The 25,303-nt window shown below is 28.3% G+C and overlaps 8 protein-coding genes and 1 long non-coding RNA gene across 19 annotated transcripts; 4 read left to right on the forward strand and 5 right to left on the reverse strand.

Moving 5' to 3' along the window:
- Positions 1 to 247: 247 nt before the first annotated feature.
- On the forward strand, positions 248 to 2,206 carry LOC116431036 (chromobox protein homolog 1). 3 transcript variants are annotated; one of them, XM_031985923.1, is made up of 4 exons: positions 248 to 411; positions 798 to 909; positions 1,008 to 1,236; positions 1,325 to 2,206. In XM_031985923.1, exons 2-4 carry the CDS (start codon positions 814 to 816, stop codon positions 1,549 to 1,551), a joined length of 552 nt encoding a protein of 183 aa, XP_031841783.1. In that variant the 5' UTR covers positions 248 to 411; positions 798 to 813; the 3' UTR covers positions 1,552 to 2,206. The 3 variants fall into 3 exon arrangements, with proteins under 3 accessions (XP_031841783.1, XP_031841784.1, XP_031841785.1); XM_031985924.2 differs by having other exon boundaries at positions 344 to 511; XM_031985925.1 differs by lacking the exon at positions 248 to 411 and adding an exon at positions 545 to 713.
- Positions 1,622 to 5,768, reverse strand: Noc1 (Nucleolar complex protein 1). Its single transcript, XM_031985897.2, has 5 exons — positions 5,516 to 5,768; positions 4,315 to 5,427; positions 3,630 to 4,242; positions 3,125 to 3,544; positions 1,622 to 3,044 (listed from the first exon to the last, which is right to left on the reverse strand). Exons 2-5 carry the CDS (start codon positions 5,422 to 5,424, stop codon positions 2,518 to 2,520), a joined length of 2,670 nt encoding a protein of 889 aa, XP_031841757.1. The 5' UTR covers positions 5,425 to 5,427; positions 5,516 to 5,768; the 3' UTR covers positions 1,622 to 2,517.
- Positions 5,769 to 5,779: 11 nt separating this feature from the next.
- On the forward strand, positions 5,780 to 7,616 carry LOC116431034 (NADH-cytochrome b5 reductase-like). Of its 2 annotated transcripts, XM_031985914.2 has the most exons (5): positions 5,780 to 6,100; positions 6,357 to 6,580; positions 6,649 to 6,883; positions 7,025 to 7,236; positions 7,407 to 7,616. In XM_031985914.2, coding segments are annotated over exons 1-5 (864 nt in total). In that variant the 5' UTR covers positions 5,780 to 6,098; the 3' UTR covers positions 7,598 to 7,616. The 2 variants fall into 2 exon arrangements, with proteins under 2 accessions (XP_031841774.1, XP_031841773.1); XM_031985913.2 differs by having other exon boundaries at positions 5,781 to 6,580.
- Positions 6,474 to 10,790, reverse strand: Fancl (E3 ubiquitin-protein ligase Fancl). Of its 4 annotated transcripts, none has more exons than XM_076367797.1 (7): positions 10,708 to 10,790; positions 10,150 to 10,222; positions 9,135 to 9,242; positions 8,760 to 9,007; positions 8,473 to 8,662; positions 8,159 to 8,386; positions 6,474 to 7,713 (listed from the first exon to the last, which is right to left on the reverse strand). In XM_076367797.1, the coding sequence occupies exons 1-7, from the start codon at positions 10,779 to 10,781 to the stop codon at positions 7,618 to 7,620; spliced, it is 1,017 nt and encodes a 338-aa protein (XP_076223912.1). In that variant the 5' UTR covers positions 10,782 to 10,790; the 3' UTR covers positions 6,474 to 7,617. The 4 variants fall into 4 exon arrangements, with proteins under 4 accessions (XP_076223912.1, XP_031841772.1, XP_031841771.1 ...); XM_031985912.2 differs by lacking the exon at positions 10,708 to 10,790 and adding an exon at positions 10,373 to 10,697; XM_031985911.2 differs by lacking the exon at positions 10,708 to 10,790 and adding an exon at positions 10,533 to 10,694.
- Positions 10,791 to 10,993: 203 nt separating this feature from the next.
- LOC143174534 (uncharacterized) lies at positions 10,994 to 12,604 on the reverse strand. Of its 2 annotated transcripts, XR_012998635.1 has the most exons (4): positions 12,450 to 12,604; positions 12,085 to 12,173; positions 11,127 to 11,175; positions 11,002 to 11,045 (listed from the first exon to the last, which is right to left on the reverse strand). It is a non-coding gene; the product is annotated as an uncharacterized LOC143174534 (long non-coding RNA). The 2 variants fall into 2 exon arrangements; XR_012998634.1 differs by having other exon boundaries at positions 10,994 to 11,175; positions 12,450 to 12,526.
- Positions 12,215 to 17,096, forward strand: MFS16 (major facilitator superfamily transporter 16). Of its 3 annotated transcripts, none has more exons than XM_031985903.2 (11): positions 12,215 to 12,696; positions 12,864 to 13,077; positions 13,151 to 14,126; positions 14,211 to 14,289; positions 14,369 to 14,504; positions 14,582 to 14,950; positions 15,533 to 15,577; positions 15,779 to 15,992; positions 16,337 to 16,485; positions 16,585 to 16,887; positions 16,962 to 17,096. In XM_031985903.2, the coding sequence occupies exons 3-11, from the start codon at positions 13,850 to 13,852 to the stop codon at positions 17,019 to 17,021; spliced, it is 1,632 nt and encodes a 543-aa protein (XP_031841763.1). In that variant the 5' UTR covers positions 12,215 to 12,696; positions 12,864 to 13,077; positions 13,151 to 13,849; the 3' UTR covers positions 17,022 to 17,096. The 3 variants fall into 3 exon arrangements, with proteins under 3 accessions (XP_031841763.1, XP_031841765.1, XP_031841766.1); XM_031985905.2 differs by having other exon boundaries at positions 12,216 to 12,696; positions 12,922 to 13,077; XM_031985906.2 differs by lacking the exon at positions 15,533 to 15,577 and having other exon boundaries at positions 12,217 to 12,696.
- A 162-nt stretch (positions 17,097 to 17,258) lies between these two features.
- On the reverse strand, positions 17,259 to 18,196 carry pen-2 (presenilin enhancer, gamma-secretase subunit). Its single transcript, XM_031985926.2, has 3 exons — positions 17,895 to 18,196; positions 17,718 to 17,822; positions 17,259 to 17,489 (listed from the first exon to the last, which is right to left on the reverse strand). The coding sequence occupies exons 1-3, from the start codon at positions 17,953 to 17,955 to the stop codon at positions 17,350 to 17,352; spliced, it is 306 nt and encodes a 101-aa protein (XP_031841786.1). The 5' UTR covers positions 17,956 to 18,196; the 3' UTR covers positions 17,259 to 17,349.
- A 262-nt stretch (positions 18,197 to 18,458) lies between these two features.
- LOC116431032 (transcription factor YY2) lies at positions 18,459 to 21,563 on the forward strand. Of its 2 annotated transcripts, none has more exons than XM_031985907.2 (3): positions 18,459 to 18,993; positions 20,297 to 20,891; positions 20,991 to 21,563. In XM_031985907.2, exons 1-3 carry the CDS (start codon positions 18,507 to 18,509, stop codon positions 21,103 to 21,105), a joined length of 1,197 nt encoding a protein of 398 aa, XP_031841767.1. In that variant the 5' UTR covers positions 18,459 to 18,506; the 3' UTR covers positions 21,106 to 21,563. The 2 variants fall into 2 exon arrangements, with proteins under 2 accessions (XP_031841767.1, XP_031841768.1); XM_031985908.2 differs by having other exon boundaries at positions 18,461 to 18,993; positions 20,336 to 20,891.
- On the reverse strand, positions 21,232 to 25,272 carry U2af38 (U2 small nuclear riboprotein auxiliary factor 38). The gene is made up of 5 exons (XM_076367798.1): positions 24,920 to 25,272; positions 24,748 to 24,835; positions 24,513 to 24,579; positions 23,973 to 24,261; positions 21,232 to 23,622 (listed from the first exon to the last, which is right to left on the reverse strand). Exons 1-5 carry the CDS (start codon positions 24,961 to 24,963, stop codon positions 23,385 to 23,387), a joined length of 726 nt encoding a protein of 241 aa, XP_076223913.1. The 5' UTR covers positions 24,964 to 25,272; the 3' UTR covers positions 21,232 to 23,384.
- Positions 25,273 to 25,303: the final 31 nt, after the last annotated feature.

Consider the following 25,303-nt stretch of genomic DNA (forward strand, 5'->3'; position numbering starts at 1 on the left):
AAAAATAAGTAAACATATTGTAAAAAATTGTTTTATTATTGACTGATGTAAACAAATAAACGTTACAAATTTAAGAAATTTAACGTATTAATACTTCAAAATGATTGGATATTTCATTATAATAAGAAACATTGCCATGGTGTTATATTTTCATCGTATATTAAAATCATGGTTTTTTAATAACAAATAATTGTTGTAATTATGATAATATATGTATATAATAATTTTGATATGCCTCTAAGATAAATAATATTCAATTGTAAAATATAGAAAATTTGTTTTGTGAAATTTCTGAATTGTTGGTCAACCTGCTATTTTTCGCGGCAACACGGTAACAAGACGCTAAAGCAAAAGAAAGCCCGCCGTATCCTTCGTACGTTTGCAGTCGTCTGGAGTTTCATTGTTCATAAAGTACGTATCGTAATTACAATATAACTGCAGTAAGACGTTAACAAAAGTAGTTCCAAAAAAGATCCATATACATTAATGTTACTGTTCATCGAATTTATTTGTAAGTTTAATGAATAGTGTACAACTGCTTCCCGGCTGCCATGTCGCCATTTTGCACTGTGTTCATTTCAGTTCATTTTGCGTCTTTGAAACTTTATTTGCGTAGAGTTATTGGAACATATTTTTATTGCGAGTTCTAATAATTTTAACTTATACACGAAATTTTTATAAGTATATACTTAAATCAATTATTTTCATCAACAGTAAATTCTTCCTACATTCACTTAATTTTTTTAAATTTATAAACGATCCTGATATTTATTATTAAATTACAATATTCTTTTTAGTATTGCTTTAAGTAAAATGAGCAAGAACAAGGAATCATCTACTACAGAGACTGAGGGAGGAGAAGAATTCAGCGTTGAAAAAGTTTTGGATAGAAGAGTGGTAAAAGGAAAGGTGAATTAATCTATATGTTATTGTTTATTTTTCTTATAATGTATGATTAATGACGATATAATTTTTCTAACATGTACTCATTAATATATTAAATTCAGGTTGAATATTTCTTAAAATGGAAAGGGTATTCCAATGAAGAAAATACATGGGAACCAGAAGAAAATTTGGATTGTCCAGATTTAATTGCACAATTCGAAGAACAGCGTAAAAAGAAAGAAGCTGCAGCAGCTGGTAAGCGACATGACGATAAAGAACAAAAAAAACGAAAGAGCACACCTATACCTACGAACACTAAAAAGAGATTAACAGAAGAAAAAAAACCTGAAGGTAACTGCCACTCAAATTAATTTGTTCCAAAATTATATAGAATTAATGTATTTAATTCCTTGGAAGTAATATATTCTATTTTATTTAGGCTTTGACAGAAATTTAGAACCAGAAAGAATTATCGGTGCAACAGATTCAAGTGGAGAACTTATGTTTTTAATGAAATGGAAGGGAACGGATGATGCAGACTTAGTCCCTGCTAGAATTGCTAATGAAAAGTGTCCACAAATTGTAATAAAGTTTTATGAAGAGCGACTAACATGGCACAGTCCTACTCATGACGAAGAAAGTTCAACAAAAGCTGATCCAGAGTAGCGTCCAGCCTTCCGGTACACATACACAGCACGCTTTAGAATATGCCACATATAATAAAACAACTAGCGTGTACAAAATGAAAGTTCAAAAGTTTATTGCACAGTAACAATCTGGACTTCAATGTTTTTTACAATTAAAAAATAGACAAGTTTTGTCACATACCTGTGTCGCTGTTAGTAAAAAAAAATAGTTATTCTTACAATGTACTTTCTTTCAATTGTGCACTTGCAACTTCTTTAGCAACTGTTAATATTGTATATCATTGAATTAAATATGTTTTTAATAATTCTAATAACTGTCAATTGTAAAAAAAGAACTGAACTTCAATTTTGACTTAGATTCTAATACAACAGTTTTCTCTTCAGTTAATGACGGTTAATTCTTAATTTGTATACGTTTAATGGCAAAGCATTTAATCTATACTAATTCTTTCAGTTGCCAAAGAAATTGAAAACTTTGATTTTATTTAAATACAACATGACAATGTACAATACGTACAGGTATTTGAATGGAAATAGTTAATATTCCTTGAAAATTTAAAAGTCTTCAGTGATAAATGTAATTGTATAAGTATCAGCTTTTATGTAAGAAAAAATTGGTGTAATGACAACAGAATACAATAAGGTTGAAATAAAATTTTCATTTTATAAATTAGGTTCATGTGTCATAAAGAACTTAACAGTGTTAAAATTAAGGACAAAAGTATTTTTTTTTCTTTTTTAATGATACATCATTGATATAATAGTTTAATATGTACTATTCATGTTTTAACTACATTAGAATGATGCAAACAAATTTTTTAGTATGTAAGTAATCATAGATACATACGTATGTGATTTATTATCTTGTGTGAAATTTCAATTAAATTGTCGTTTTTTATGAAATATAAAATATGTTAATTTCTTACACATCTACATTGCATTAACGAAAAAATGAAGAATTTAGAAACCATATTTTATTTTATATTTAATGTTTGATTTTTTTAATATTTTTCTTAAAAGTTGTAGAACTTTTTCGTTTTGTTTTGTTGAATGAACTTTTAAGTTTTTGATGCCTCTTTATTTCCCAATCTATTTGCTTAGTACTTGCACCATCTGCGGTATTGAGCATATCTGTACCACCATATTTACCTCTTTGCTTACTGTGTTCTTCCAACATTTCTGCAAACTTCTCTGCTGACATAAATATATTACTATCTGTTCCTTTTTTATTCTGTTTTGTTTGTCCATAATTTTTCTTTGTTTGTTTATTTGTTATACTTGACTGAACGTCATCATCAAAGTCTATATCACTTGCATCATAATCTTCATCTAGATCCATATCACTTAAATCATGTAATTCATTATCTGTATCTTCACTATCATTTAAATCCAGATCCGAATCATTCTTGTCATCAAAGTCACCACTTGTTCCACCTTTAAAGCAATTATCCTCGAAATCTTCATCTTCATCTCCATTATACACTTTATTTGCATCTCCATCTTCTTCGGTATCTGTAAAAAATATTTAAAATGTTATAAATGTAAGTTAAAGTAATAATAATTTTCTACATGAACAACATTATATCACAAACCTTCCTTTTTCTTTTTTTTCCTAGTCTGAATGTCAGCTGCAATATCTAAATCTTCGAAATCTTTACCATCTGTTAACCTTCCTAACATGTCGTCAAATTCTTCACTATTAATACTTTCTATATCATCATCGTCTTCTTTTTTAAATTCGCGTTTAAATTCTTTTCTCTTTTTTAAATATCGGTATAAAAACAATTCATCAACTGGTATGCGTTCTTCTTTTTCATTAAGGTACATAACACTATCCACTGGTATGGATCTGATACCTCTTGGTGTATATCCTGCACGTTGAGCCAAAGGATCATTTTTCTTCTGTACCTTTCTATCTTCCAATTTCTTTGGATTTTTAAAAACGTAACGATCCAGAAAACGCATTAAAGATAAATCTTCTAATGGATCCCCTGTGTAATCGATGAATTTACCTGGGTACAAAGATAACATTTTACATTAAAGCATATTTAATATCAAGACAGATATTTATAAAAGTAATATGTAAAAATAAGATACCTTCAATAATAGTGCTTGCAAATAGTGAGACACTCGGATGATAATGTTTAGATAACGTTATTAGCTCAGTATTTAAACCTTCGGTTACTCCTGCATAAAGGGGATTACGGTAAAAAGGATCATAATCTTTTTGTTTACTTAACTCAATTTTTGTGTCATTTTCTACTTTTAAGTCAGGTTTGGTTTCCTCATTCATACCAAGTCCCATTGTAATGTTTGTTAATAAAATAGAATCTTCAGAGCTTGTGTTAGGTTTGTCGAATGTATTAATATCTTTAAATGAAGTATCTTCAATTTCAACATCTTCATGTTTAGCTTTAATATAAGTCTGGGATTTCAGTAATAAGGTTCTCAATTCTTTATGCGAGTGTATAATTTTAGATATTATATATAGAATTGCACATGTCATATTTGCAGGAAAATATAATGCAATTTGTAAACTTCTTCTAATTAATGCGTATAGACGTGGTATTTTATTATCTTTTTGGAGAACTCTATATAGTAAATTAAGGAACAATGCACGTTTATTTACAACTCCAATTTGTGGGTCCAGTAGCTTCCTATAAAATGTAGAATAAAATCTATTTGCCTGAGCCTCATCTTTTCCTGTAACCTATATATGAAACATGCAAATTAGATTTAAAAATGATTTGAAACAAATGTACTACAATGGATAAACACATACCTGATATAATAAATTAAGTGCATTTAATGAAACATTGAAAGATCCAATATGTACAACTTTGTACACAGAATCTATATGGTTATGCAGAATATTTGAATCCATTTTTGCAAATGGATAAGCTCTATTTACACCAGTTAATATTGCTGCCATCATTCTACTATCTGGTTCTCCTTTTTTTAAACAAGCTTTGAAGAATGCAAAATAAACTTCAATAAGGGTAGACGCAATTTGTTCATCATCTTTACTTAAAATAAATTGAGTTAACAAACAAATCGCATAATATTGAGCACGTTGCATCACATTTTTTCTAAACAGTAATTTTTCCACTTCTCGTAATACAACGAGTTTCATATTTGGATGTTCATGTAATAACTTATTTAAACAAAATATAACTTTAGATCCTACTTTATTACTTGGATCTCCTATTTTATTTATAATTAATTCAAGAAGTTTATGTTCTTGTTCTGAATTTCCAATCAACAAATCTGTCATCACTGATATAGCTGCTTCACGGTTGGCATCCACTGTATCAGAGGCGATAGCTGCTAAAGACATAATAAAACGTTCATATTGTTCATGTAATTGATCCTCGAAATACCAATGTACCATTAACTTTCTTCTTGATGCATTTGTCTTAACTATTGCCTCTTTAGTATTGTTTTGATCAATTTCATGTAAATTCTGTTCTTCAAATTTGAGTAATTTGAATTCCGGATGAAGTAAGTCAGATAAAAATAGATCCCTTAAGGATTTGATTACCATAATGCATTGATTATGTTTTATTGTTCGTACTTGATTTATAAGCATTGTAAGCCTAGTTAAATTACATTTTGGATTGTCTTGTATTAAGATAACAGCAGCTGCAACTTTATCCGAAGTTGTACCTTGTGTTAACGCTGTCTTTAACCATGCTGCTTCTGAATCACGAGATTTCGATTCTTTTAGTTGATAAGCAGAAGTTTCTGCGTCAAAGTACCGTTTAGCTTCATCTTTTAAATTTGATACTTCTGTTTCTGATTTAGAATGTTTACTTGGTTCTTCCTGTTTCGGATATTCTTCGTACCATTTTGGATTACCACCGCTGGTGGCTTCATCTTCGATTTCTTTCATTTTCTTAAAAATTGTAACATTCATATAAAAATGTATTCAGAAAATATTGTAAGAAACATACTATCTCTTATTAAAATTTAGAAACTCTTACCTCGTGGTTAACCTTAACAACATCGATATATTTAAAATTTTACTTTCTTAAAATAACATAAAGTAAAATTTAAAATAAACAATTCCTTTGGCAGTGCAAATATGTAATATACTTTCAAAATTTTTATTTAAAGTCAATAACTTTTGTTTAATTAATGATATATAATAGTATTAAGTAAATTACAAAAAAAACCATTCAAACAGATGTCGCATAAATAGCAAACGCCTGCCCTCTGTCGAATAATTTAAAAGTCTTAAAGAAATATTTTATCACAGATAAAAAGGTCTTAAATCACAGAGTTAAATTTCGTAGTCTGTGCTTAAATTAAAATCAGTATATACACAAAAAGGATATTTCATTTGTAATGTTACTAACATTAAAAAGTGACTCTATTTTTATTTTTATTCTGTCAAAAAATTGCAACAATAAATTTACTTTAACTTTCTTATTCACTGTAATAAGCGCTGTGATCTATTTCAATATTCTACGAAAATACATTGGATGTGAAGTCTATTCTTATATTTCGTTTGTGGTAATATTTACAACTGATTGCAAATAATCTATAACAGCGTAAAATGACATAATGCACGTATGGAATACATATGATAGTAAATAAATTTATTAAAGGAATTTATTACATTTTTAATTATACACTTTTAAAACGGTTTCAATACAATTATTATAATTAAGTAGACAATTTTATTATGTTTTAATTATGTTTTATTTTTATCGTTATTATTATTATGTTTCATAATAGAATGTATTATGTTAATAAAGATAAAATAATTTAACACAATATGAACATTGATAATACTAGTAACAATACTAATGACAATAGTAGGCCAGTAACACCATTAGAAGAAGATTGTTGTCATAATGGATGTAACCCTTGCATTTTCGATGTACATGCAAAATTATTGGAAGAGTGGAAAAAGAAGAAGAAAGGAAATATGAAGACTCAAATTAGAACAAATTTATTATGTCCATTTTCATATAAAAATTTTATAATTACTGATATAAAAGAAGCTGCAGAAAATTATATTTTACTTTCTGTGAAATATCAAGGTAGATTTCTTATATTACATTTTTATTTATTTAGATATACTTTTAATAAAGTTTAACATTATTTACAGAAAATGAAATAAAAAACAATGTAAAATTATTAATTAAACCAGGACATCATGTAATGTTACACTTACAAGAAGCAACTAGATCATTTACTCCAATCCATTTTACAGACGATAATATTCAATTTTTGATTAGGCTTTATGATAATGGAAAATTTAGTACATGTATAAGACATGCAAAAATAGGTGATGAAATTCGTATCAGAGGACCATATGGAAACTTCAAATATAAATGTAACAGGTTTGAAAATAGTGCTTTGTAAATATTTTTATTTCTACATTTTTATAAATATAAAGATTTAAGACTAATGTAGTAAAAAATATTTACATGCCATTAAAAAATAACATATAGTTATTTAAATGTTGTGATAATATTTTTTAGTTTTCAGAATATAATTATGTTTTGTATGGGATCTGGAATAACTGCAATGTATCCTGTAGCAAAATCAATTATAGACAATGAACTTGAAGAGACAAGGATTCATTTCATTGGGTGTTTTCAAAAGATGTCACAAGTTCCTTTGAAAAAAGAATTGCAAATTTTCTCTGATTATTGGAATTTCAAATGTACACTGTATATATCACAATTGCAAAGTATGTTACATGATGTAAATATTATTTAAGTTATCATCTAATTACTAATTAAATACAATTGCCAAAATTGTAACTATATTTTTTTAGTATAAATCTTTAGTTTCCAATTAATGATACTAAAAGTACGTTCCTACTTAAGTGATAAAAAATATCTATCATGTATGTTTCAGATGAAATTCATAATCTTCATGGTATAAATATAAAATGTGGTCATTTAAATGAAGCGTCAGTCCACCAAATTCTTAGAGACAATACAAGCGATACAACATTGGTTTTAATATGTGGTTCTCAAGAATTTGACAACTCTATTAAACAATGGACAAATGAAATGGATTACAAATGTATACATGTGTTTGAATAAATAAGCTGTCAAATAAAAAGTTATTTAATGTAACATGATATATTTTCCTCACAGTGTGGACAGGTACCATGAATATGACCAAATACACTATGATTACCAGGAACAGCTTGTAGCCACTGAAATATAAATGTTTATAAACATTATATTTATATTATTGTTTATAAATTACAACACAATCATCTCTTGATTTATATGGCTTTGTCTTTTTTTTCTACAGTAAATATTTCCTTTTGCATTTTCTTTTTGTACTTAATCAAAAAAATATAATTTTTTGTCTTGAAATTACAATACATCAATGCCAAACAATTTAAGTGCCAGTATTCCGAAAATTTAAGTTCGTTTTCCTGAACTTGTATTATTATTATAATTTTTGTGCAAATATGTATATTGAATGCCTTTGTAAAATATGCGAGTCTTTCCCATATGTGTTTTTTATTGTATTTAATAAGGTTTTATTAGAAAATTTTGAAGCAACTAAGAAGAAACCATATGAAATGAATATACCACATAAATGAAGGGACAAGTGTATTTCGTAGTGCAACTACTTAATGTTCAACATACTTGTAATAAACAAGGTGTATGAAAATGTCTTCTACATTTTTCATTATTGCAAATTTTATCAGGTAAAATTTCATTATCTAATACCATAGAATAACAAATACAACATTCCTTATCAGTGACAATAGCATTTTCATCTTTTATATATTCTTGTTTCACTTCTTTAGGAAATATATCTATATTTAATAACATCATTAAGTTCTCTACAATATTATAATTTGGATTCCAATTCTGAAAAGTATCAGAGTATATAACATTACCATATTATAAAATAAAATTATTATGTTATATTCTAAATTTGATATACATTTACATACATGAACATTTTTAGACATTAAATCCCTTTGTAATTCAACTTCTGTCTCACTACCCATAAATTTAATTTCAGGTAAATCCCTAGAATATAGAGGATCTATTTTTATAAACATAGATAGTGCTTGTGTTAAAAAAATTCGCCGATAAAGATGGCAAGGTTTTGGTTGTAATGGATCTAGTACCCAACAGTGCCTGTACATTACAAAATAACATTTTTATTTTGTTTCAAAACTTGTACATGAATATTTATATAGTTTAAATAGGTCTCATACGAGTAAGATTAACTCACTTATCAATTTGTTGTAGATTTAACCAAGTTGCTTCAAGCATTTCCACTTGTAATTTGAATTTATTTCGTGCTATCATCAATGTCGATAAATTCTTTTTAAAAGGTCCAAAGCTAGGAATTTCTGGCAAGTCGGAATAAATGACATCCCATGGACTTGCTGTGCACTTTGTTCTTTGTAATTTTATACACACATTGTTCAAAGATAATTTGATGATATTTAAATATGTGTCAGATAACAATTGAACTTTCTTTAAGAAAATAAATTTATACAATATTACAATTATAATATTATTACATTATTATTTTTTTTATTATTATTATTTGTACAAGCTGTTACATATTAAAGATTTTAATATTAAAAATTTACATACGTACAGATGGTATTTCAAGAACTTCTTTTAATTCTTGCAATATATCCTGTGCATTGTTATCTAATACTTCATACGTGTTCTCTTCAATGTAAGCAGCATCAATAAAATTGCTCTGCTCAAATTATTATTATTGTCAATTGACATAAAATGAAGTATAAAATTAATAAAATTAAGTAACAAATTACTATTAACTCCTTAACATTTTAAACTACTAAAGCATGTGTATATTTAACTATTTAATTGAAAGAAAATAATAAGATGATAAGAAATAAGAAATATTTGTTGCCCTTATCACTTAACTTTTTATAAAGCATATAAAAGGTCTACTTATATAACATTTGTTTCTATATATTATAATTATAAAAATCAACTAAGAAGTATAAAATGTTATTTAAGGAGTTAATAAAATGTACATAGAGTACTCTACTATACATATAAAATGAACATATAAATATATATATTTATATACACTATTTTTAAGAAAATATATTGAAAAGTATAAAAATTAAAAAACGTACAAAAAACGAAAGTTATAAAACATCAAAGGCGGATGGGGGGGGAGAAATGAAACATTGTCAAATTACTATTTCTACATTCGTCTTTTATGCAAGCTGTTTTTGAAATATTATTTATTATCGAATCGGCCCATTCTAAGATTATAAAAAAATGATTTTAAAAATAATTTCACCTTTATACATATATATTGCAAAATTCGTATGTCGATAGTATGTCAATTATAAAACCTGACATATTATTATTATTGATAATACATAGACAAGAAACATGTTTAAAATATTTCCATGTCAATTCGTAACAAATGGTTCTTCTTTAGAAATTAAAAATTGATTTTTTATAGAGTTTCTCAAGATTATCAGAAATCAAATGTAATATTATTAATTCGTTCCTCTTTATATCCTATAGCTTTCGGAAGAAACGTTTGTCTGCATTTTTTATACTTTTCAATACATTTTAATGAAAAAAATAAAATAAGATATTTTATTATATTTTCTATCACTTACTATAAGGGACTGCAAATGTCTTAAGAAAAACGAAATTTTTGTTTCATTTAACATTAAATTCCTCACTTGTTCACTGAAATGGATATCACGTATAAGTGTAATTTCTTTACCAAAAGTAATGTTTGCATTTTGTAAGGATGGATAATTTGGTACTATCAGCTTTAATTTAATTCGAATATTACGACCAAAATTAGATCGACAAAAAACTGTCAAAAATCCTTGCCAAGTGATTGGAGCCTCACAAACCAATATCATTTCAGGGTGCCATTGGATAATAGATTCAAAATCGTCAGGAACCATCGCGTTCAATTAATTAAACTTTTATTATCATTAAATACGTAGTAATTAACTACACTAATTACAAAATGCAAATATGACTCAACTCATACTTTATCATACAGATAAATCTACTTGTTCTTTTACTTGATAGATAGCTCTCATAGCGTTTCAATGTAAATAAATATTTTTGCATATGTAGATCACCGACGAAATATAGAATAGATTGCCATGCAATGTAAATTTTTGCCCCATTGTCAGGTGGTTATGTGACCCCCTTACCATTCCAGTGTCACGTACAATGTTACCAACAAAGTACAAGTAAATATAAATAAATAATTAAAAACCATGTTCATTTTTATTCTTTTATATCAATATTACATTTTTTTTATATACTTATAATTTCTTATAAGATAAATAAGGTAAACACTGTACAACATTGTCGAACATTGTCTAACACAATCCAATAATGTCCAATAAATCCCAGGAATCTCCAGAAACGTGCGACAATTTCGATGATTGTCTGGATGACGAGAAAAAAGAGAGAAAACTTTAAAACTTTTACCTCTAACATTCCCCATTTTTTGTTCCTTATTGGCGATTTTCGACGAACTTCAATTCTGCTCGTTAACGATCCCCACTATTATTACTTTCAGGTATTTAAAAGTTGTAACAATGTAATGAGTTTTATGGCGCTTTACCTGAAGCAACTTTCTTTTGTTGTCAAGATTAACAATGCTCAGGTACTGCCTAATATAAAACAAAAAATATTCCTTTTTCAAGGGATGTTGTAAAATACTGATTTATTTTTATATAAAAATTTTTCTTAAATATAATTAACGAAATAATAGAGGTGGAGCAACTTTTGAAAGACGAATATGCTACAATGAATTTTTACATTAAACACATTTTAGTTTATAGCATATAAAATATTTTGTAGGAAACAAAAATCAAGTTATAAAGTAATATTTATGGTAAACCTGTTTCGGAGAATTTTGTCATTACATTTCCATTTGGTTACAAGAATTGCCTTTTCCTACAGGTATTAAATACTTTGCCATATAGTATGTAGAAAGGTTTAATATTGAAGCAAAAAAAAAATATACTTTTTTAAATTTATTTACTTAGTATTATTTATGTTTTTGATCCTTAATTAGTGAATTATTATCTATCAAAATTTTTAAGCTTCTCAAATTGTATTGTATGAAAGGTAATATTTACAATGGCATTGTGATATTGTTTCCTCAGAAACATTGTTCATTCAAACCTTAATAGAATCAGGTTTGAACTTTGTATGTTCAGTAAGTACATTTTTTATATTTACTAATAATATTTGCATTGTATTAAATCGAAACTGTAAAAATGCAATCTTTCAATGAAAAAAATTTGAGTCTGTACATGTAATCAACTGTTTAATAGTGCATGCATGTGTATTTTTTGTACCAAAATAAACTTAATAAATAAACTTTGCGTTTATTGATTTTGCTAATTTCAATCATCGATCCATCGATTCAATCATCAATTATCGAATCATGAGATCTGGCACATACATTACACGAGCATGTATCTGTATATAATTGAAACTCGGAAAAAGAATTCTTTACATTTGCTGCTTTTATCAATTTCAATCGTTGATTCGAATAGAATTCATATACTTACCGCCTTAAGTCGTAGAGAACCTGTCTGTTTTTACACGATCGGTATTTCAGACCTTCAGGCACGAAGTCCCATAAGATGTCCAATCTATCCTATATTTCGTTGATGGTTAGATCTTAGTATTGAAAGCTGCTATCAATTGATAAACGCGAAAATATGGGAACTTAGTACCTAAGGAAATCAACAAATTTAAAGTTGAAATATCTCCTAAACTAAAAATTTTCCAACATAATAGGTTAATGTTTTTTGTACAGAATATAGAGCGACATCGACTATTACATAAAACAGTGATGTCAAACTTACTCCCCTAACACTAGTAGTTAGTATATAGTGTTCAAACAAACAGATAAAAGTATATACTTAAATACCTTAGGTACAGAGAGAGAGTAACTTTTCATGAGGGGAATGTCACTAGAGTGCTCCTAGATAGTCACTCTTGCTTTATATATATTTTAAATAATAAATAGCTATATTCACATAACTTTCCAAATTTCTTATTTAACTTGATTTTGTTCTACATTAATTACACTCAATCACTTATTCTTTAAGTACAATTACTATTTGTTATATTGTTTTAATTATTTTTATACAGCTTTAATGAATTATAATTAAAAGGTAATTATATATAAATTTGTATACAACTTAAAATAAAATCTACTATTAATTTACAATTTTTGTGTAGCAGAAAATAAAATTAAATAATAAAAAGTAATCAAATTTAATTTTGCATTGATGAATTTATTTGTTGTAAAAACAATTTTGTTTTAACTTTTTCTAATAAGGTTTAATCGAGGCATTGAAATTTAAACAACCTTGGGCGGAAATCTGCATTTGTTACAGATAAAATGCTTGTATATGAAGTTGAGTTTATGTGTACACGTCGTTATCGTATGTCATTTCCGATAGTAAACATTCCATTGAATTTAGCGTTGCATTTCTTATTGTTCTTTTAAGGGCAGTGAAAAAGCGACAATGCCGTACCATGCCATGTATAAAGTAAGTAATATTTAAATGTTTTTAAATACTTTCAACATAACATAATATTATAGACGTAATTTCTTTGTTATAGGTTATGAGTCATACTTTATTCTTTTATCAAATTTAACATTTGGTCTTTGTGCTATAGTCAATCTTCTGTTACTAATGTGAAACCTTGGATTTGATACAATCATCATAAAGAGAACGTGTAAGAGACATGTTACAGACGTGACATTAAAATCAAAAAGAGATATAAAGAAATATATATATATAATATATATATTTATATACATATATACATACATATACGTGTGTGAATATTACATTTTTACTATATACATAATAAAATATTCATAATTTATTATAATGGAACAGAATTCGTATAAAGTATATAAGTAAATTTACAAGTTATAAATAAAGATTTTATTTAGTCAAAAATGTATTTGTTATAAGGTTTGCATATCGTGATTAGTAAATGATACTGTACATAAAAGAGAATCAAAGTTGTTACTTCATTTACATGATTACAATAATAATTTACATGAATTATAATAATTTTTAATAAGAAAGTGTACAGTATTGTCTTCATTTTTATCAAAGTATTAATGCAAAGCTCAAAATATTTTCCATGTCATTTTAAATGTTATGTAGATGCAAACTGATATATCAACTTGCAAACAAATTAAACTTAAACTGAAAAGGTACAAAAAGATTTTTAAAACCTAAGTAACATAGGAAATTCTGAGGAAGCGGTATCATATAGAAAAAAGAAATATATTCTGTAATAAACATGAGTGGAATATTAAGAGACCAACCATGGGGTTACCGAGTGTTAGAATCCACAGTTTCTAAGTGCTGTCCTCATCATCGTGTCAATCGAATGGCATGGCATCAAGGTGGCATATTGGCTCTTACATATTTGGCATATACTTGTTACCATATGACACGAAAGCCCATATCTGTTGTGAAAAACGTATTAAGCCTTAATTGTAGCAGTTTGTCGCCACCTCCAAATTTTTTAATCAACAGTACAAATAAAGATACGTGGTGTGATTGGGCCCCATTTGGTAAGTGAAAATTCACTATTAAATGTAATAATTATATGAAAAATATCTATGTAATACTTTATTTATGTAATATTTCATTTTTAGATACAGAAGATGCTCCAGCATTACTTGGCATGTTAGATTCTGCATTTTTATTCGCGTATGCAGCATCCATGTTCTTCAGGTGACATTGAAGTGAGCTTACTTATGATAAAAAAAATAAATAGACTATTTTGATGATAACTTTGTATTTTTTTGTACAGCGGTTTTATAGCAGAAAGAGTTAATCTACGTTATTTTCTTACATTTGGTATGCTTGCATCGGGTATATCATGTTATCTTTTTGGTATTGCTAGGCCATACAATATACATAGTTTATGGTACTTCATTTTCGTTCAGGTACACATTATTGATTATGAAAAGTAAGTCAATGTGTATATAATAAAGAAAAATATTTTATTATTGATTTTCTATAGGCAATCGGTGGCGTCTTCCAAACTTCAGGTTGGCCAGGTGTAGTTACAGTTGTTGGAAATTGGTTTGGAAAAGGAAAACGGGGCTTAATTTTTGGAATATGGAACTCTCATACGTCATTAGGAAACATTTTGGGTAGCTTAATAGCTGCTGAGTTTGTAGAATCCGATTGGGGCTTAAGTTTCATGGTACCTGGAGCCACGATGGGCTTAGCAGGATTTATAATATTTCTGTTTCTTGTACCTAATCCTATAGATATAGGATGTGTTCCACCTGTTTCCCCTGGATATAGAAAATTCGACGCTACTCATAGTTCAGATGAGAGTAGTGATATAGATGATTGTGGAAATTGTAGTAATGATATTGAAGATGTAAGTGTAAAATGCTTTCTATTATTTAATGGAGTTCTTGTATGGTTTCCAGCATGCGGTGCCTTGATAGAAATATCTTATAACCATTATTTTGGTACTTTGTATCCAGCACTTGAATGTACAGTGAGTCAAAAATGTATTTCACATTTTAATTGTATCATGATCATTTTCTATAGAAGTATAGCTTATTGATACAAACCTACACTTTGTAGCACTTCATTATATGGTAATTGCATAGTAAGTGTTATTAATTTAACATTGAAAAGTAATCTATTATTTTCACATATAAATATATTTTAAAAAATCTGAGTATGGTAAATACTTTTTTAACTCATTGTAGATAAATTTTAAAGTCTCTTACGCATATGATATATAAAGTATATTCTACGTATCTCTTCTATAATTACGTTAATTGCTTTTCATTTTTTAATTCTGTTAGCTTTTTTAATTTCATATATAATTCTTTTGTATGCTATATAAACATTATGTATCAAGACACTTTCATAATTTTGTATTTATTATTTATATACATTTTTGCACATATCACAAGCTTACTAAAGATAACTCATTTGCTGTACTTAGCGTCTCATCTATCGCTGTGCCTACCGCGAACAGATCGGTGTTGATGTAAGTGCATGCTTTGTTTTTTATTTAATTAATATTGCACTTTATATAACTAAATTAACATAAAATATATTTTAGTTTTTGCACTATAATAAGTATTATTACTTATAATACATTCTTTTCTTAAAATAAATCTAAAATTATTGTGCAAGTTTCTTTTATTATTTACTGTTATAAATATTTACATACAAAATTTTATTGAAGGATGTTTTAGAGGATGTAGTAGGTGTAAGATCTGAAACTAGCCCAATATTATCAAGACACAGGCGTGTGCATAATCATCACAGAGGAGATGCAATTGGATTTTTAGGGGCTTTGAGTATTCCTGGAGTCATAGAATATTCTCTTTCTTTATTCTTTGCAAAGCTAGTAAGCTACACATTCCTATACTGGTTACCATTGTACATTGCGGCATCAAGTAAGTACCCATTGTACTATAATTCTACATGAGATGGATCATAAAAATATAAAGCTGATAGATTTGAAAAAATTGAAATACGAATTCTTTTTTGAATTCTTAAATGCTTTAAATAATATGTTTATACTTAGAATATTGATTATATAAAATGCTTTTGCACACTTTTCTCTCTTTCCAAATTTTCTTTAAGTATTCAATTTTTCCTTATATTATTACATTCAATAAATACTTTGATATTTTGTTTCTTGTCTCATATTGAAAAACATATATATTGTACTTTTAAATATTGTGTATATCAATATACACAATCAATATACATTAAAAATGCTTTATTTTTCTTTCAGCTACTTATAGCGCAACATTAAGTGCAGACATCTCAACTTTATTTGATGTTGGTGGTATTGCGGGTGCAATAGCAGCTGGTATTTTATCTGATTATAGCGGTATGAGTGCCGTAACATGTGCAGTTATGTTTGGATTTGCGGTTCCTGTAGTACGTATCATTTTATGTAGACAAAATCCAAAACATTAATAGGTTAACAATTCTGTCTACATGTAATTATTATTTATTGATATGCTTAATTTGTTATAGTTATTTATATATGACACCATTGGAAGCTCGGGTTTGGTCATGAATATAGTATTACTACTAGTAGCAGGACTACTAGTTAATGGACCTTATGCTTTAATAACAACTGCTGTATCAGCTGAATTAGGAACTCATCCCAGTCTGGGAGATAATTCTAAAGCTTTAGCTACAGTCACTGCTATTATCGATGGAACAGGCAGTATTGGTGCTGCTGTGGGCCCACTACTAGCAGGTTTGGTATCACGTTGGAGTGGTTGGCACAATGTATTTTACATGCTCATGTTTGCAGATATACTGGCATTATTGGTATGTGTTCTTAATAGTATATTCTTAAATAGAAACAAATATTTATAAATTTAATTTAATTTTTATTATTTCAGCTTTTATCGAGATTAGTTTACAAAGATCTACAAAAATATATCTATAGAAGAGCCGTTTAATTTTATTTCTTCGTGTTAGATAAAGAATAGAATGAATTTATGTATAAATAAATTATTTTAATCTGCATTTGAAAATTCAGTTTTTTTACAATTATTATGGGATGTATAAATTGTACGAATTTATACGCAAATTTAACACTTAAGTATTATTGAGTTTTAGAAGTATTTTATTCAAAAACAAAAATAAATACTATATTTTTTATATGATAGAGTATTATAATATAATTAAATACAAAATAAGAATGTAACACTCTGGCTTTTTAATTTATACATTAAAAATATAATAATTACTTATCGATAATTAAATAAATGAAATCGTATTACACAGTTATGGTATGCCTGTAGGAATTACGTAACTAATAGAATCTGCAAATTCACCCCATGCTGCTCTTTGTGTTTGAAATGTAATAATCCATGCTAAAAGAGCAGCTGACCATATAATTGCTCCTATTGCAGAGAATATCACATCTGAAATTTTTTTTTAACAAGATATATATTAAAAATTGCATTTACAGATACATAACAATAAATACATATAAATGTATTAAAGTGCATAATTTGCAACAATCAAATAATATTAATAACATTTTTGTTCAACGTACTTGATACAATACAGTAACAGAAATCTATATAATAATTTTAATTAATAACATTTTTTGAAAAAGTAAAATAATAATAGATAAATTTAAAACTTACATTTTTTAATTTGTTTTTGCTCTTCATAATGCGAAGCGATAAAAGCTTCCTTGGCAAACCAAATAGCATTCACAGCCCAAAGAAATGGCAGAAAGGCAAATCCAGCTATGAAAAAAGCAAAATATACATACCCTGTTTACATAAATAATCAGAATATTATAACTGAAAGTTACTCACCACGAAAATACCATTTGCAAAGATATAATTTCTTGTCATTCGAAATCTTCGATAAATCCATGTTAACAATAAAAATCTTGAATGTATAACCTATAACCTTGTTTTAAACACTTGAACATTCGTGCACAATATTATTCTATATATAACAAGCTACAGTTAGGTATAAATAAAGCAATTAATTAAGACATTAAAAAATACCCAATAATAATGTAACAAACTGTCAAACCAAAACCTAAGACTTTTCCGTTGGATTAAAAACATTACTCACGTTTTCCAGAAGATGGCGTAATAATATACTGAATAAGATGGTGGGATATATTTTAGTAGTTCTCATATAGAATGTACTGAACGAACAACTGATTTAAACATTATAAAAAAGTTAAGGGTATTCCAGCATTTGCTGCATATTTCAAGAAGTGATATAAAACATTTATATTTCATGTGGTACATAAAAACTAAATTTCTAATGAAGAAATTGTTAAATAAAGTATACGTGAAACTCTGAATGATCACCACTTCGCTGTTCGTAATGGTGGGAGCGATCACGTGACTGGTTACTTGCCGCCCCGCTTGTCGCACGAGTATTCGTGACCAGCCATTTTGATTAGTAACATGGCGTCAGCGGAGATTAATATGGCGTCCTCGGACATAATAACCGAAGTGGAGATTCAACCAGATATCCAAGAGGTTGAAATAGAAACAATACCGGTGGAAATACCTTGTGAGACTGTGGAAACAACTATCGAGGGAGAGGATGGGCAACCGATGATTGCTCTTCAACCACTTCCAGAGCCAGGACGCGAAGAAATCATTCTACAGACACAAGAGGAAATCGTCGGCAGTGATCCGCTAAGCGTATACGATCAGATCCCGGTTCCAGAGAACGATATTTATGTCGAGTCGAGTCCTGGTCCATCGAGAAAGGGTCCCAAGAAGGCCAGAAAAAGCGGCACGACGCGATTTAGAACAACCGACCATACGATTTTTGGGGAAATGGGCTCGGAAACGAAGGCTAGAAAGTGGGAGCAGAAGCAAGTGCAAATCAAGACCCTCGAAGGTGAATTTTCGGTGACGATGTGGGCCTCAGGTACCGATGACGGTAAGTCTTTGTCGTTTCTTTTCTAACCTTTTCCGCTAACTTAAAAATGAAACACATCGAGATAACACATCGTGAGGCTTTGCAATTGCTATCCTATCTCTATGCACACTGTTAGTACGCACTTCCGGTGGACTCGAATCAATACCGTGCTTTTCTTATGGGACCGTCACAGAAATCGACGAACTGTTCTTGGATTCTTTATTACCTACGATTTCATTGACAGTTTGCGTTGTTTGTTTTGATCGAGGGAACGCCATTATGCTGCCAGGGGGCAGCCATATTTTGAAAATGGCTTCTTTTACGTGGATCTATCTTCTCGAATGATAATGGCGGAGATGCACTTACAGTAGAACAAGCAGAGCTTCGCGCTCGCGTTATCTTTATTTTATCGAACGCGTTATGTTACTCGAACTTTTATCCTTATTCCTATATCTATGTTAACATTTGTATATTTCTATTACATGAAATCCTTAATTTCTTGTTTTATACAGGAAATTGCTTAGAAAAATTAAATTTATTCTTTCGTATATGAAAGTCGTGTCTCGACTTCTTACGTCACGCTATACACTCATAACTTTTGTACAAACATTTGCAGTATCTATATAAATTAATTTAAGTGTTAAAATAATTTGAATGTTCGCCGAAATAATGCAATTGTAAGATTTAAATATTAATGTACAAACAATATTGTAAAATTTCATAATGAGATTTTAGAAACATGTAACTTGGTTATTTTTATTGCTACGCTAATTACATAAATAAGAATGTATTCGGTGAATACATTTATATATCGTTGTAATATAATAAAAAAAATGTTTTAAAAATATTCTAACATTTAACTGTTTAAATTTTTATCAATACTTTATAATATTAAAATAAGTAATTACATATATTTTTAATTAATTTTATGTATGGAAATTGTTAGTTTATTACGAGCAATTTATATAGTAAATATTTTTTCTGTGTAGATTTTAAAAAATAAATTTAAAGGTAATAAGTAATGTGAGATAGTTTTCAAATTAAATAATATTATGTTATATATTACTTGGTTGTTTAAAAATTATACTAATAAAATAGAAATAAGAAAGTATATTAATTATGATATTATTAAGTTTGTATTTTTCCTGTTTTTATATTTAATATATTCTTTATCGTTTTTAATAATTTTTTTTAAACAAATATTCTCTTATTACACAATAAAAAAGTCTTTACAATCAAGTACAAGTAAAAAATATAAAATCTTTGTAACCAAAAATAAATACAGTAGCTTTTGTTTGGGACTGCTTGTTTGTTATTGTTAAAGGGAGTGTCCTATTAGCTCCTCACCTGGTGGATGTTCCAGATGAAGGCTCAAATCCAGAGCCTGATCCAGACTACACAGAATACATGACTGGTAAATCCAATGCCAAATTCAATCACTCCGGAAGCTCTATTTCTGATGGAATGCCAGGTCTTGACCTGTCGGATCCAAAACAGTTGGCTGAATTTGCTAGGCCTGGTCACAAATTGAAAGTACGTAAGCCACCTGTTTTAGATGGCGTTGAACGTACCATAGCCTGTCCACACAAAGGATGCACAAAAATGTTTAGAGACAACAGTGCGATGCGTAAACATTTACATACTCATGGACCAAGAGTACATGTATGTGCAGAATGTGGAAAAGCATTTGTTGAAAGTTCTAAGTTGAAAAGGCACCAACTGGTTCATACAGGAGAAAAACCTTTTCAATGTACATTCGAAGGATGCGGCAAAAGGTTTAGTCTTGACTTTAATCTTCGTACTCACGTTAGAATTCATACTGGAGACAGACCTTACGTTTGTCCATTTGATGGATGCAGCAAAAAGTTTGCACAGTCAACGAATTTAAAGTCACACATATTAACACATGCGAAAGCTAAGTAAGTATATATTTTATATTATAATTTTTAATTTTTATATTTCTCTTAGAATACCTAATAAACATGAAATATTTAACAAAATTAAATATTACTTTATAGGTCACGCAATGCTATCGGGAGACAAGTACAACAAATTCAACTTCAACAACCTCAATTTGTTCAAGTTGAAGTTGCAGATGTGGATAATCAACAGTTCATTGTTTATGCTGATTAGCCCCCCTAAACAATGATCTCATATCCTACTAAACTTACTATGAAATATCGTAATCATTAATTAGTAACCTAAACAGTGTAAATATTTTCATGATACAAGTGATGCGGACAGGACATTACTAAAAGCTGTTAGTTATCTTAAGAGATAAAATTAATTAATCAATTTATACCTCTGTGCTTGGACGCAAAAGTAAATGGATAACACGAGCACTATACTACCACAAAAAAAAAAGAAAAAGAAAAAATAAAGTAAAAACTATGCTAAAGAAGGTAGTGCATCTTCTGAAACATATAAATGGTAGAACGTTGCGCACTGCTCAATTTCATGTCCGAGTAACTAAATGATACCTAGTGCGCTTTCATAACAAAACTGTATATATTTATACTTAAAGTAAAATATTGTATACAGTATATTTTGGAGAAATTCTGATGAGAATAAATTACGAGATATGTCTTTTCCGTCGGACTTAATTGTACCATTTAATATACTTTTTACACTATATAATGGTAATTGTTAATAGTCATTGGAAAAAAAGGAAGGAGATGAAGCATAAATGCGTCTATTGTATATTATAGTTTAATGTCCGCAAAATATGATACCTTTATTCCTGTGAAATTATTAAAAGGTTTTTGAGCGTTGTCGATTAAAGTAGGCAGTGAAGAACATTGTAAGATCAGATGGATGCGTGTTTAATATTGTCGACCTTACAAAGAAGGAAACTGATTCATTCGTAATACGTACGTTGACATCATATATTTTATCCGTGATATTCACGAGAACATTGTGATGTATACATGTGCATCGATGCAATGACGTTAACAAAGTTGTTAAGAAATTCGTGTCATTTCGAAGTAAGAAGCAATAGTTTATAGATAGATTTATAATATCGACTGTATTAAATGGTGATTGCGTGCATCCCATTACATCGTTATTCATTAATATTCGCATATCACAATTTTATACATGCAGCTACAACGTTAGAGCATACCTACAATTCGATCTACATTCTATAATTCTAACATTATTTATAAAAAAAATTTGGATAACTTATTTAAATCTTGTAAAGTATAACTCTTTCATAAATGTTTCTTTACAGCTATACACTTCATCTTCTATGGCTGTATACGTTTACTGAAAAAGAAATGCATTAAGCATTTCTTGAGGATTCATTTCTTGTATGAGACTATAATCTTAAATTTCTTTCCTATTATATAAAATTTGATTTTTATTTGTTTGTATGTATATTCCAAATAATTTTTATAAATATAAGGTATTTTTATGAGTTGTAAACATATTAAATTGACAATTTTAGTTTGTAATAAAGTATGAAACATTTATATGAATTTTGCCAATGTGTAGCACGTAATGTAACTTGGCCTATATAATTAGTAATGTTTGCTTGTGGAAAGAAGTTTGAGAATTCTCTGTAGAATTTTTAATGCCTCATGAAAAAATAGAAGCTTGATCTGGTATTAGTCTGCCAATAAATATTTTTTATTAACACTAATATTGTGAGCATTCAACATAATTTATTACATATTATACAAACTGATTTTTGTTGAAAGTGATATTAAATATGATTTGAAATTCATAGAAGTAATTATCATGCGTTCGGATATAGGTGTGTATCATAGTATACACAAACTTTCTTTTATTTAGGTTTAAGAAAAATTAGAAAATATAATTTTTCAGCTGTTTTTATTTTTGTTATTACACATGCAAAATTTCTCTTATACTGTGATAACTTTATACAGACACAATGTTCATATATAACGCACTGAAAATTAATTAAAAAGTATAAGAATTTTACGTTTATTTATATCTACTTATAGTTGTATAGCAATTTATACAGTCGTATAGTTATTTATAAAGTTTAAATGAAAGTAAAGGAAAATTCTTTCCATTGATGTTAACGCGTAACATCCAGAAATAAGCGATATTCGTCATTTTTAATTCTAAAACAATCATACGGTAAATAATTTCACACTATTGACAGCTTAATCATAACATTTAAAACTCAATTGTGTGTGCAATCAAAATTTATTTTTTTGTTTTTTTTTTTTAGAAAAGTACACATTTGATGTTCTTTTTTATGCGTTTTGTACAACTTATTAATGTTAAAGTGAAGAAACTAATATTATTCATGTTTTTTTAACCAACAAGTGAATGAAAATTTTAAAATGTACAACGAAGTACACCTTCTTCAACAAGACATTCAAAAGGATAATAAGATCGATTTAGATCTTTCTATCAGGAATTATTACAATTAGAAATTATAATTAATACCTCCCAGACCGTCCATCTCTACCTTTGTCGTCTCTACCTTTTCGACGATCTTTGGATCTCGATCTTCTGTCACGAGAACGTGATCTTCTCTTGCGATCACGACCACGAGACCGCGAACGTGATCTCGATCGTCCCTTACCACCCTTTTTGCGGCTGTATAGATAACGTCGTAATTCTCGAGAAATAGGTTTCAAGTGCATGAAGTTGCAGAATCCAGAACGAGTACATTCACTGAAACAATTATCACCACAAGTATGTTATAATAAACAATGACTACAGGAACAATCAGTGTACGGATTGCATGTTTTACACTAAACATACTGATACTTTGTATATATCTAGTCCTACTGTAACCAGTCAAATAACTGGTTAGAAAATAAAGATAAACAAATTAGATGATACATTTTTCTTATTGGAAGCAGAAACAAAAGGAAAGCCAAAAATTGAAAAACTGTTTAACCGGACAATATAGAAATTCATAAAAAGTTAAATGAACCAAAGAAAATACAGAATTTTAAATCAAATTTAAAAACTAGTCATTTGACTGGTCGCAGTATGTTTAGTGTTAAATAAATACATACCCCATTTCATACTGACGACAACAAGCTTCTCTGAAGTCAGTAACTGGTGAAAGTTCAGCATAAACTGGTCTTCCACCGAACCATCTATTGTTTAAATCATTTACCGCTCGTTCTGCATCTTCTTCTCTTCGAAACTTAATATAAACATTTCCAACCAAATGATCTCCAAGATTGTCACAGACATTCATTTCTTCTATTTCACCATATTTATCTTCACACTCAACGAAAACATCTTCAAAAAAATTGTCATAATGTTCTTGCATTTCTTCATCGGATACATTGGCGACCACTACAAAATATTTGTGAATTTAAATATATGATGAGTTATATTAGCGTAATAATTTATTTAATGTGTCACACGTTTTAACTCAGTGACTACATTGAGTTTTGTCATAAATCTCTAATTCGACGTAAACATAATAATAAAAAAAAAAAAATGTAAAAATAATATGATCCAATGTACTTAATTTATGAATATAAATATGATATATTTAACATTAATACTTGATAAATTAATTAAAATATTTATAATATACTCACAATGTGACCCATCTGCACTTTTTGCTGAATTTTGAGGATTTACATAAAGATTCTGTAATAAACATGTCTGGAACGAACAAATTATTTTATTTTATTAATTAAAGATTAAGGAAGACATTAAGGTAAATATAAACATTTTGAACGTAAACTAAAGGAATTTAGTAATTGAAAACTATACCTTAACAGTAATTATAAAGCAGGCAAACAATGAAAAGGTTAAGAAAAATGTCTTTACCTGACTGAAAGTTGGCTTGTTATGAATTCGTGAGCATCTATCACCATGTCGACAGGCACCAATTTTGAAATAAAATGAACAGTTTACTCTGTAATAATACAAATACAAAATAATATGAAGCTTCAGTAAGAAAAATTCAAACTAATACTTTTAGTACGAAATGTTTACTTACTTATCTTTTTCTGTACCAAAAATTGATGCCAAGTATTCTGCCATTATTGGTGATTTCTTTATATCTTGAAATTAGAATGTTGTATTTTTTAAAGTGTGCAAAGGGCCGCTTTTCCACAACATATACAACGTTTTCTGTGCAACTCAGTTTTCAAAATGGCGTATGCGGTGTTATAAAATCCTCGCTTAATAAGTTGTGTGAGCGATTGCTTTAGATTCGGCATTTAATCCCTAGAGGGCACACATATTTGTCATATACAATCATTTTAATATGAATGAAAGAAAAACTTTTTGATATGTAGACATTTTTATTTACAACAATATTTTGATTTACTTTATTAATTCTAGTGTTTCTATTTTGTCACATTGTTAAATAATTGCTGCA

This window comes from Nomia melanderi, chromosome 5, assembly GCF_051020985.1.
Source record: "Nomia melanderi isolate GNS246 chromosome 5, iyNomMela1, whole genome shotgun sequence".
Lineage (NCBI taxonomy): Eukaryota > Metazoa > Arthropoda > Insecta > Hymenoptera > Halictidae > Nomia > Nomia melanderi.

Coding starts and splice junctions, on each gene's coding strand:
- U2af38 (XM_076367798.1), bottom strand. CDS start 24,963: ATGGCAGAATACTTGGCATCAATTTTTGGTACAGAAAAAGATAA. Junction 24,262..24,512: donor AAGTGCAGATGGGTCACATT/GTGAGTATATTA, acceptor AATATTTTGTAG/TGGTCGCCAATGTATCCGAT. Junction 23,623..23,972: donor TGTCGTCAGTATGAAATGGG/GTATGTATTTAT, acceptor TAATTGTTTCAG/TGAATGTACTCGTTCTGGAT.
- Fancl (XM_031985910.2), bottom strand. CDS start 10,449: ATGGTTCCTGACGATTTTGAATCTATTATCCAATGGCACCCTGAAATG. Junction 8,387..8,472: donor TAATGTCTAAAAATGTTCAT/GTATGTAAATGT, acceptor GATACTTTTCAG/AATTGGAATCCAAATTATAA. Junction 7,714..8,158: donor ATACACCTTGTTTATTACAA/GTATGTTGAACA, acceptor TTTATATTTCAG/TGGCTACAAGCTGTTCCTGG.
- LOC116431034 (XM_031985913.2), top strand. CDS start 6,313: ATGAACATTGATAATACTAGTAACAATACTAATGACAATAGTAGGCCA. Junction 6,884..7,024: donor TTCAAATATAAATGTAACAG/GTTTGAAAATAG, acceptor AATATTTTTTAG/TTTTCAGAATATAATTATGT. Junction 7,237..7,406: donor GTATATATCACAATTGCAAA/GTATGTTACATG, acceptor TGTATGTTTCAG/ATGAAATTCATAATCTTCAT.
- LOC116431032 (XM_031985907.2), top strand. CDS start 18,507: ATGGCGTCAGCGGAGATTAATATGGCGTCCTCGGACATAATAACCGAA. Junction 18,994..20,296: donor GGCCTCAGGTACCGATGACG/GTAAGTCTTTGT, acceptor TTATTGTTAAAG/GGAGTGTCCTATTAGCTCCT. Junction 20,892..20,990: donor TTAACACATGCGAAAGCTAA/GTAAGTATATAT, acceptor ATTACTTTATAG/GTCACGCAATGCTATCGGGA.
- MFS16 (XM_031985903.2), top strand. CDS start 13,850: ATGAGTGGAATATTAAGAGACCAACCATGGGGTTACCGAGTGTTAGAA. Junction 14,127..14,210: donor GTGTGATTGGGCCCCATTTG/GTAAGTGAAAAT, acceptor TTTCATTTTTAG/ATACAGAAGATGCTCCAGCA. Junction 15,993..16,336: donor ATTGTACATTGCGGCATCAA/GTAAGTACCCAT, acceptor TTTTTCTTTCAG/CTACTTATAGCGCAACATTA.
- LOC116431036 (XM_031985923.1), top strand. CDS start 814: ATGAGCAAGAACAAGGAATCATCTACTACAGAGACTGAGGGAGGAGAA. Junction 910..1,007: donor GAAGAGTGGTAAAAGGAAAG/GTGAATTAATCT, acceptor TATTAAATTCAG/GTTGAATATTTCTTAAAATG. Junction 1,237..1,324: donor AGAAGAAAAAAAACCTGAAG/GTAACTGCCACT, acceptor TATTTTATTTAG/GCTTTGACAGAAATTTAGAA.
- pen-2 (XM_031985926.2), bottom strand. CDS start 17,955: ATGGATTTATCGAAGATTTCGAATGACAAGAAATTATATCTTTGCAAA. Junction 17,823..17,894: donor TTGCAAATGGTATTTTCGTG/GTGAGTAACTTT, acceptor CTTTTTTCATAG/CTGGATTTGCCTTTCTGCCA. Junction 17,490..17,717: donor GCAAAAACAAATTAAAAAAT/GTAAGTTTTAAA, acceptor AAAAAATTTCAG/ATGTGATATTCTCTGCAATA.
- Noc1 (XM_031985897.2), bottom strand. CDS start 5,424: ATGAAAGAAATCGAAGATGAAGCCACCAGCGGTGGTAATCCAAAATGG. Junction 3,545..3,629: donor TGCAAGCACTATTATTGAAG/GTATCTTATTTT, acceptor CTTTGTACCCAG/GTAAATTCATCGATTACACA. Junction 3,045..3,124: donor GAAAAAAAAGAAAAAGGAAG/GTTTGTGATATA, acceptor TATTTTTTACAG/ATACCGAAGAAGATGGAGAT.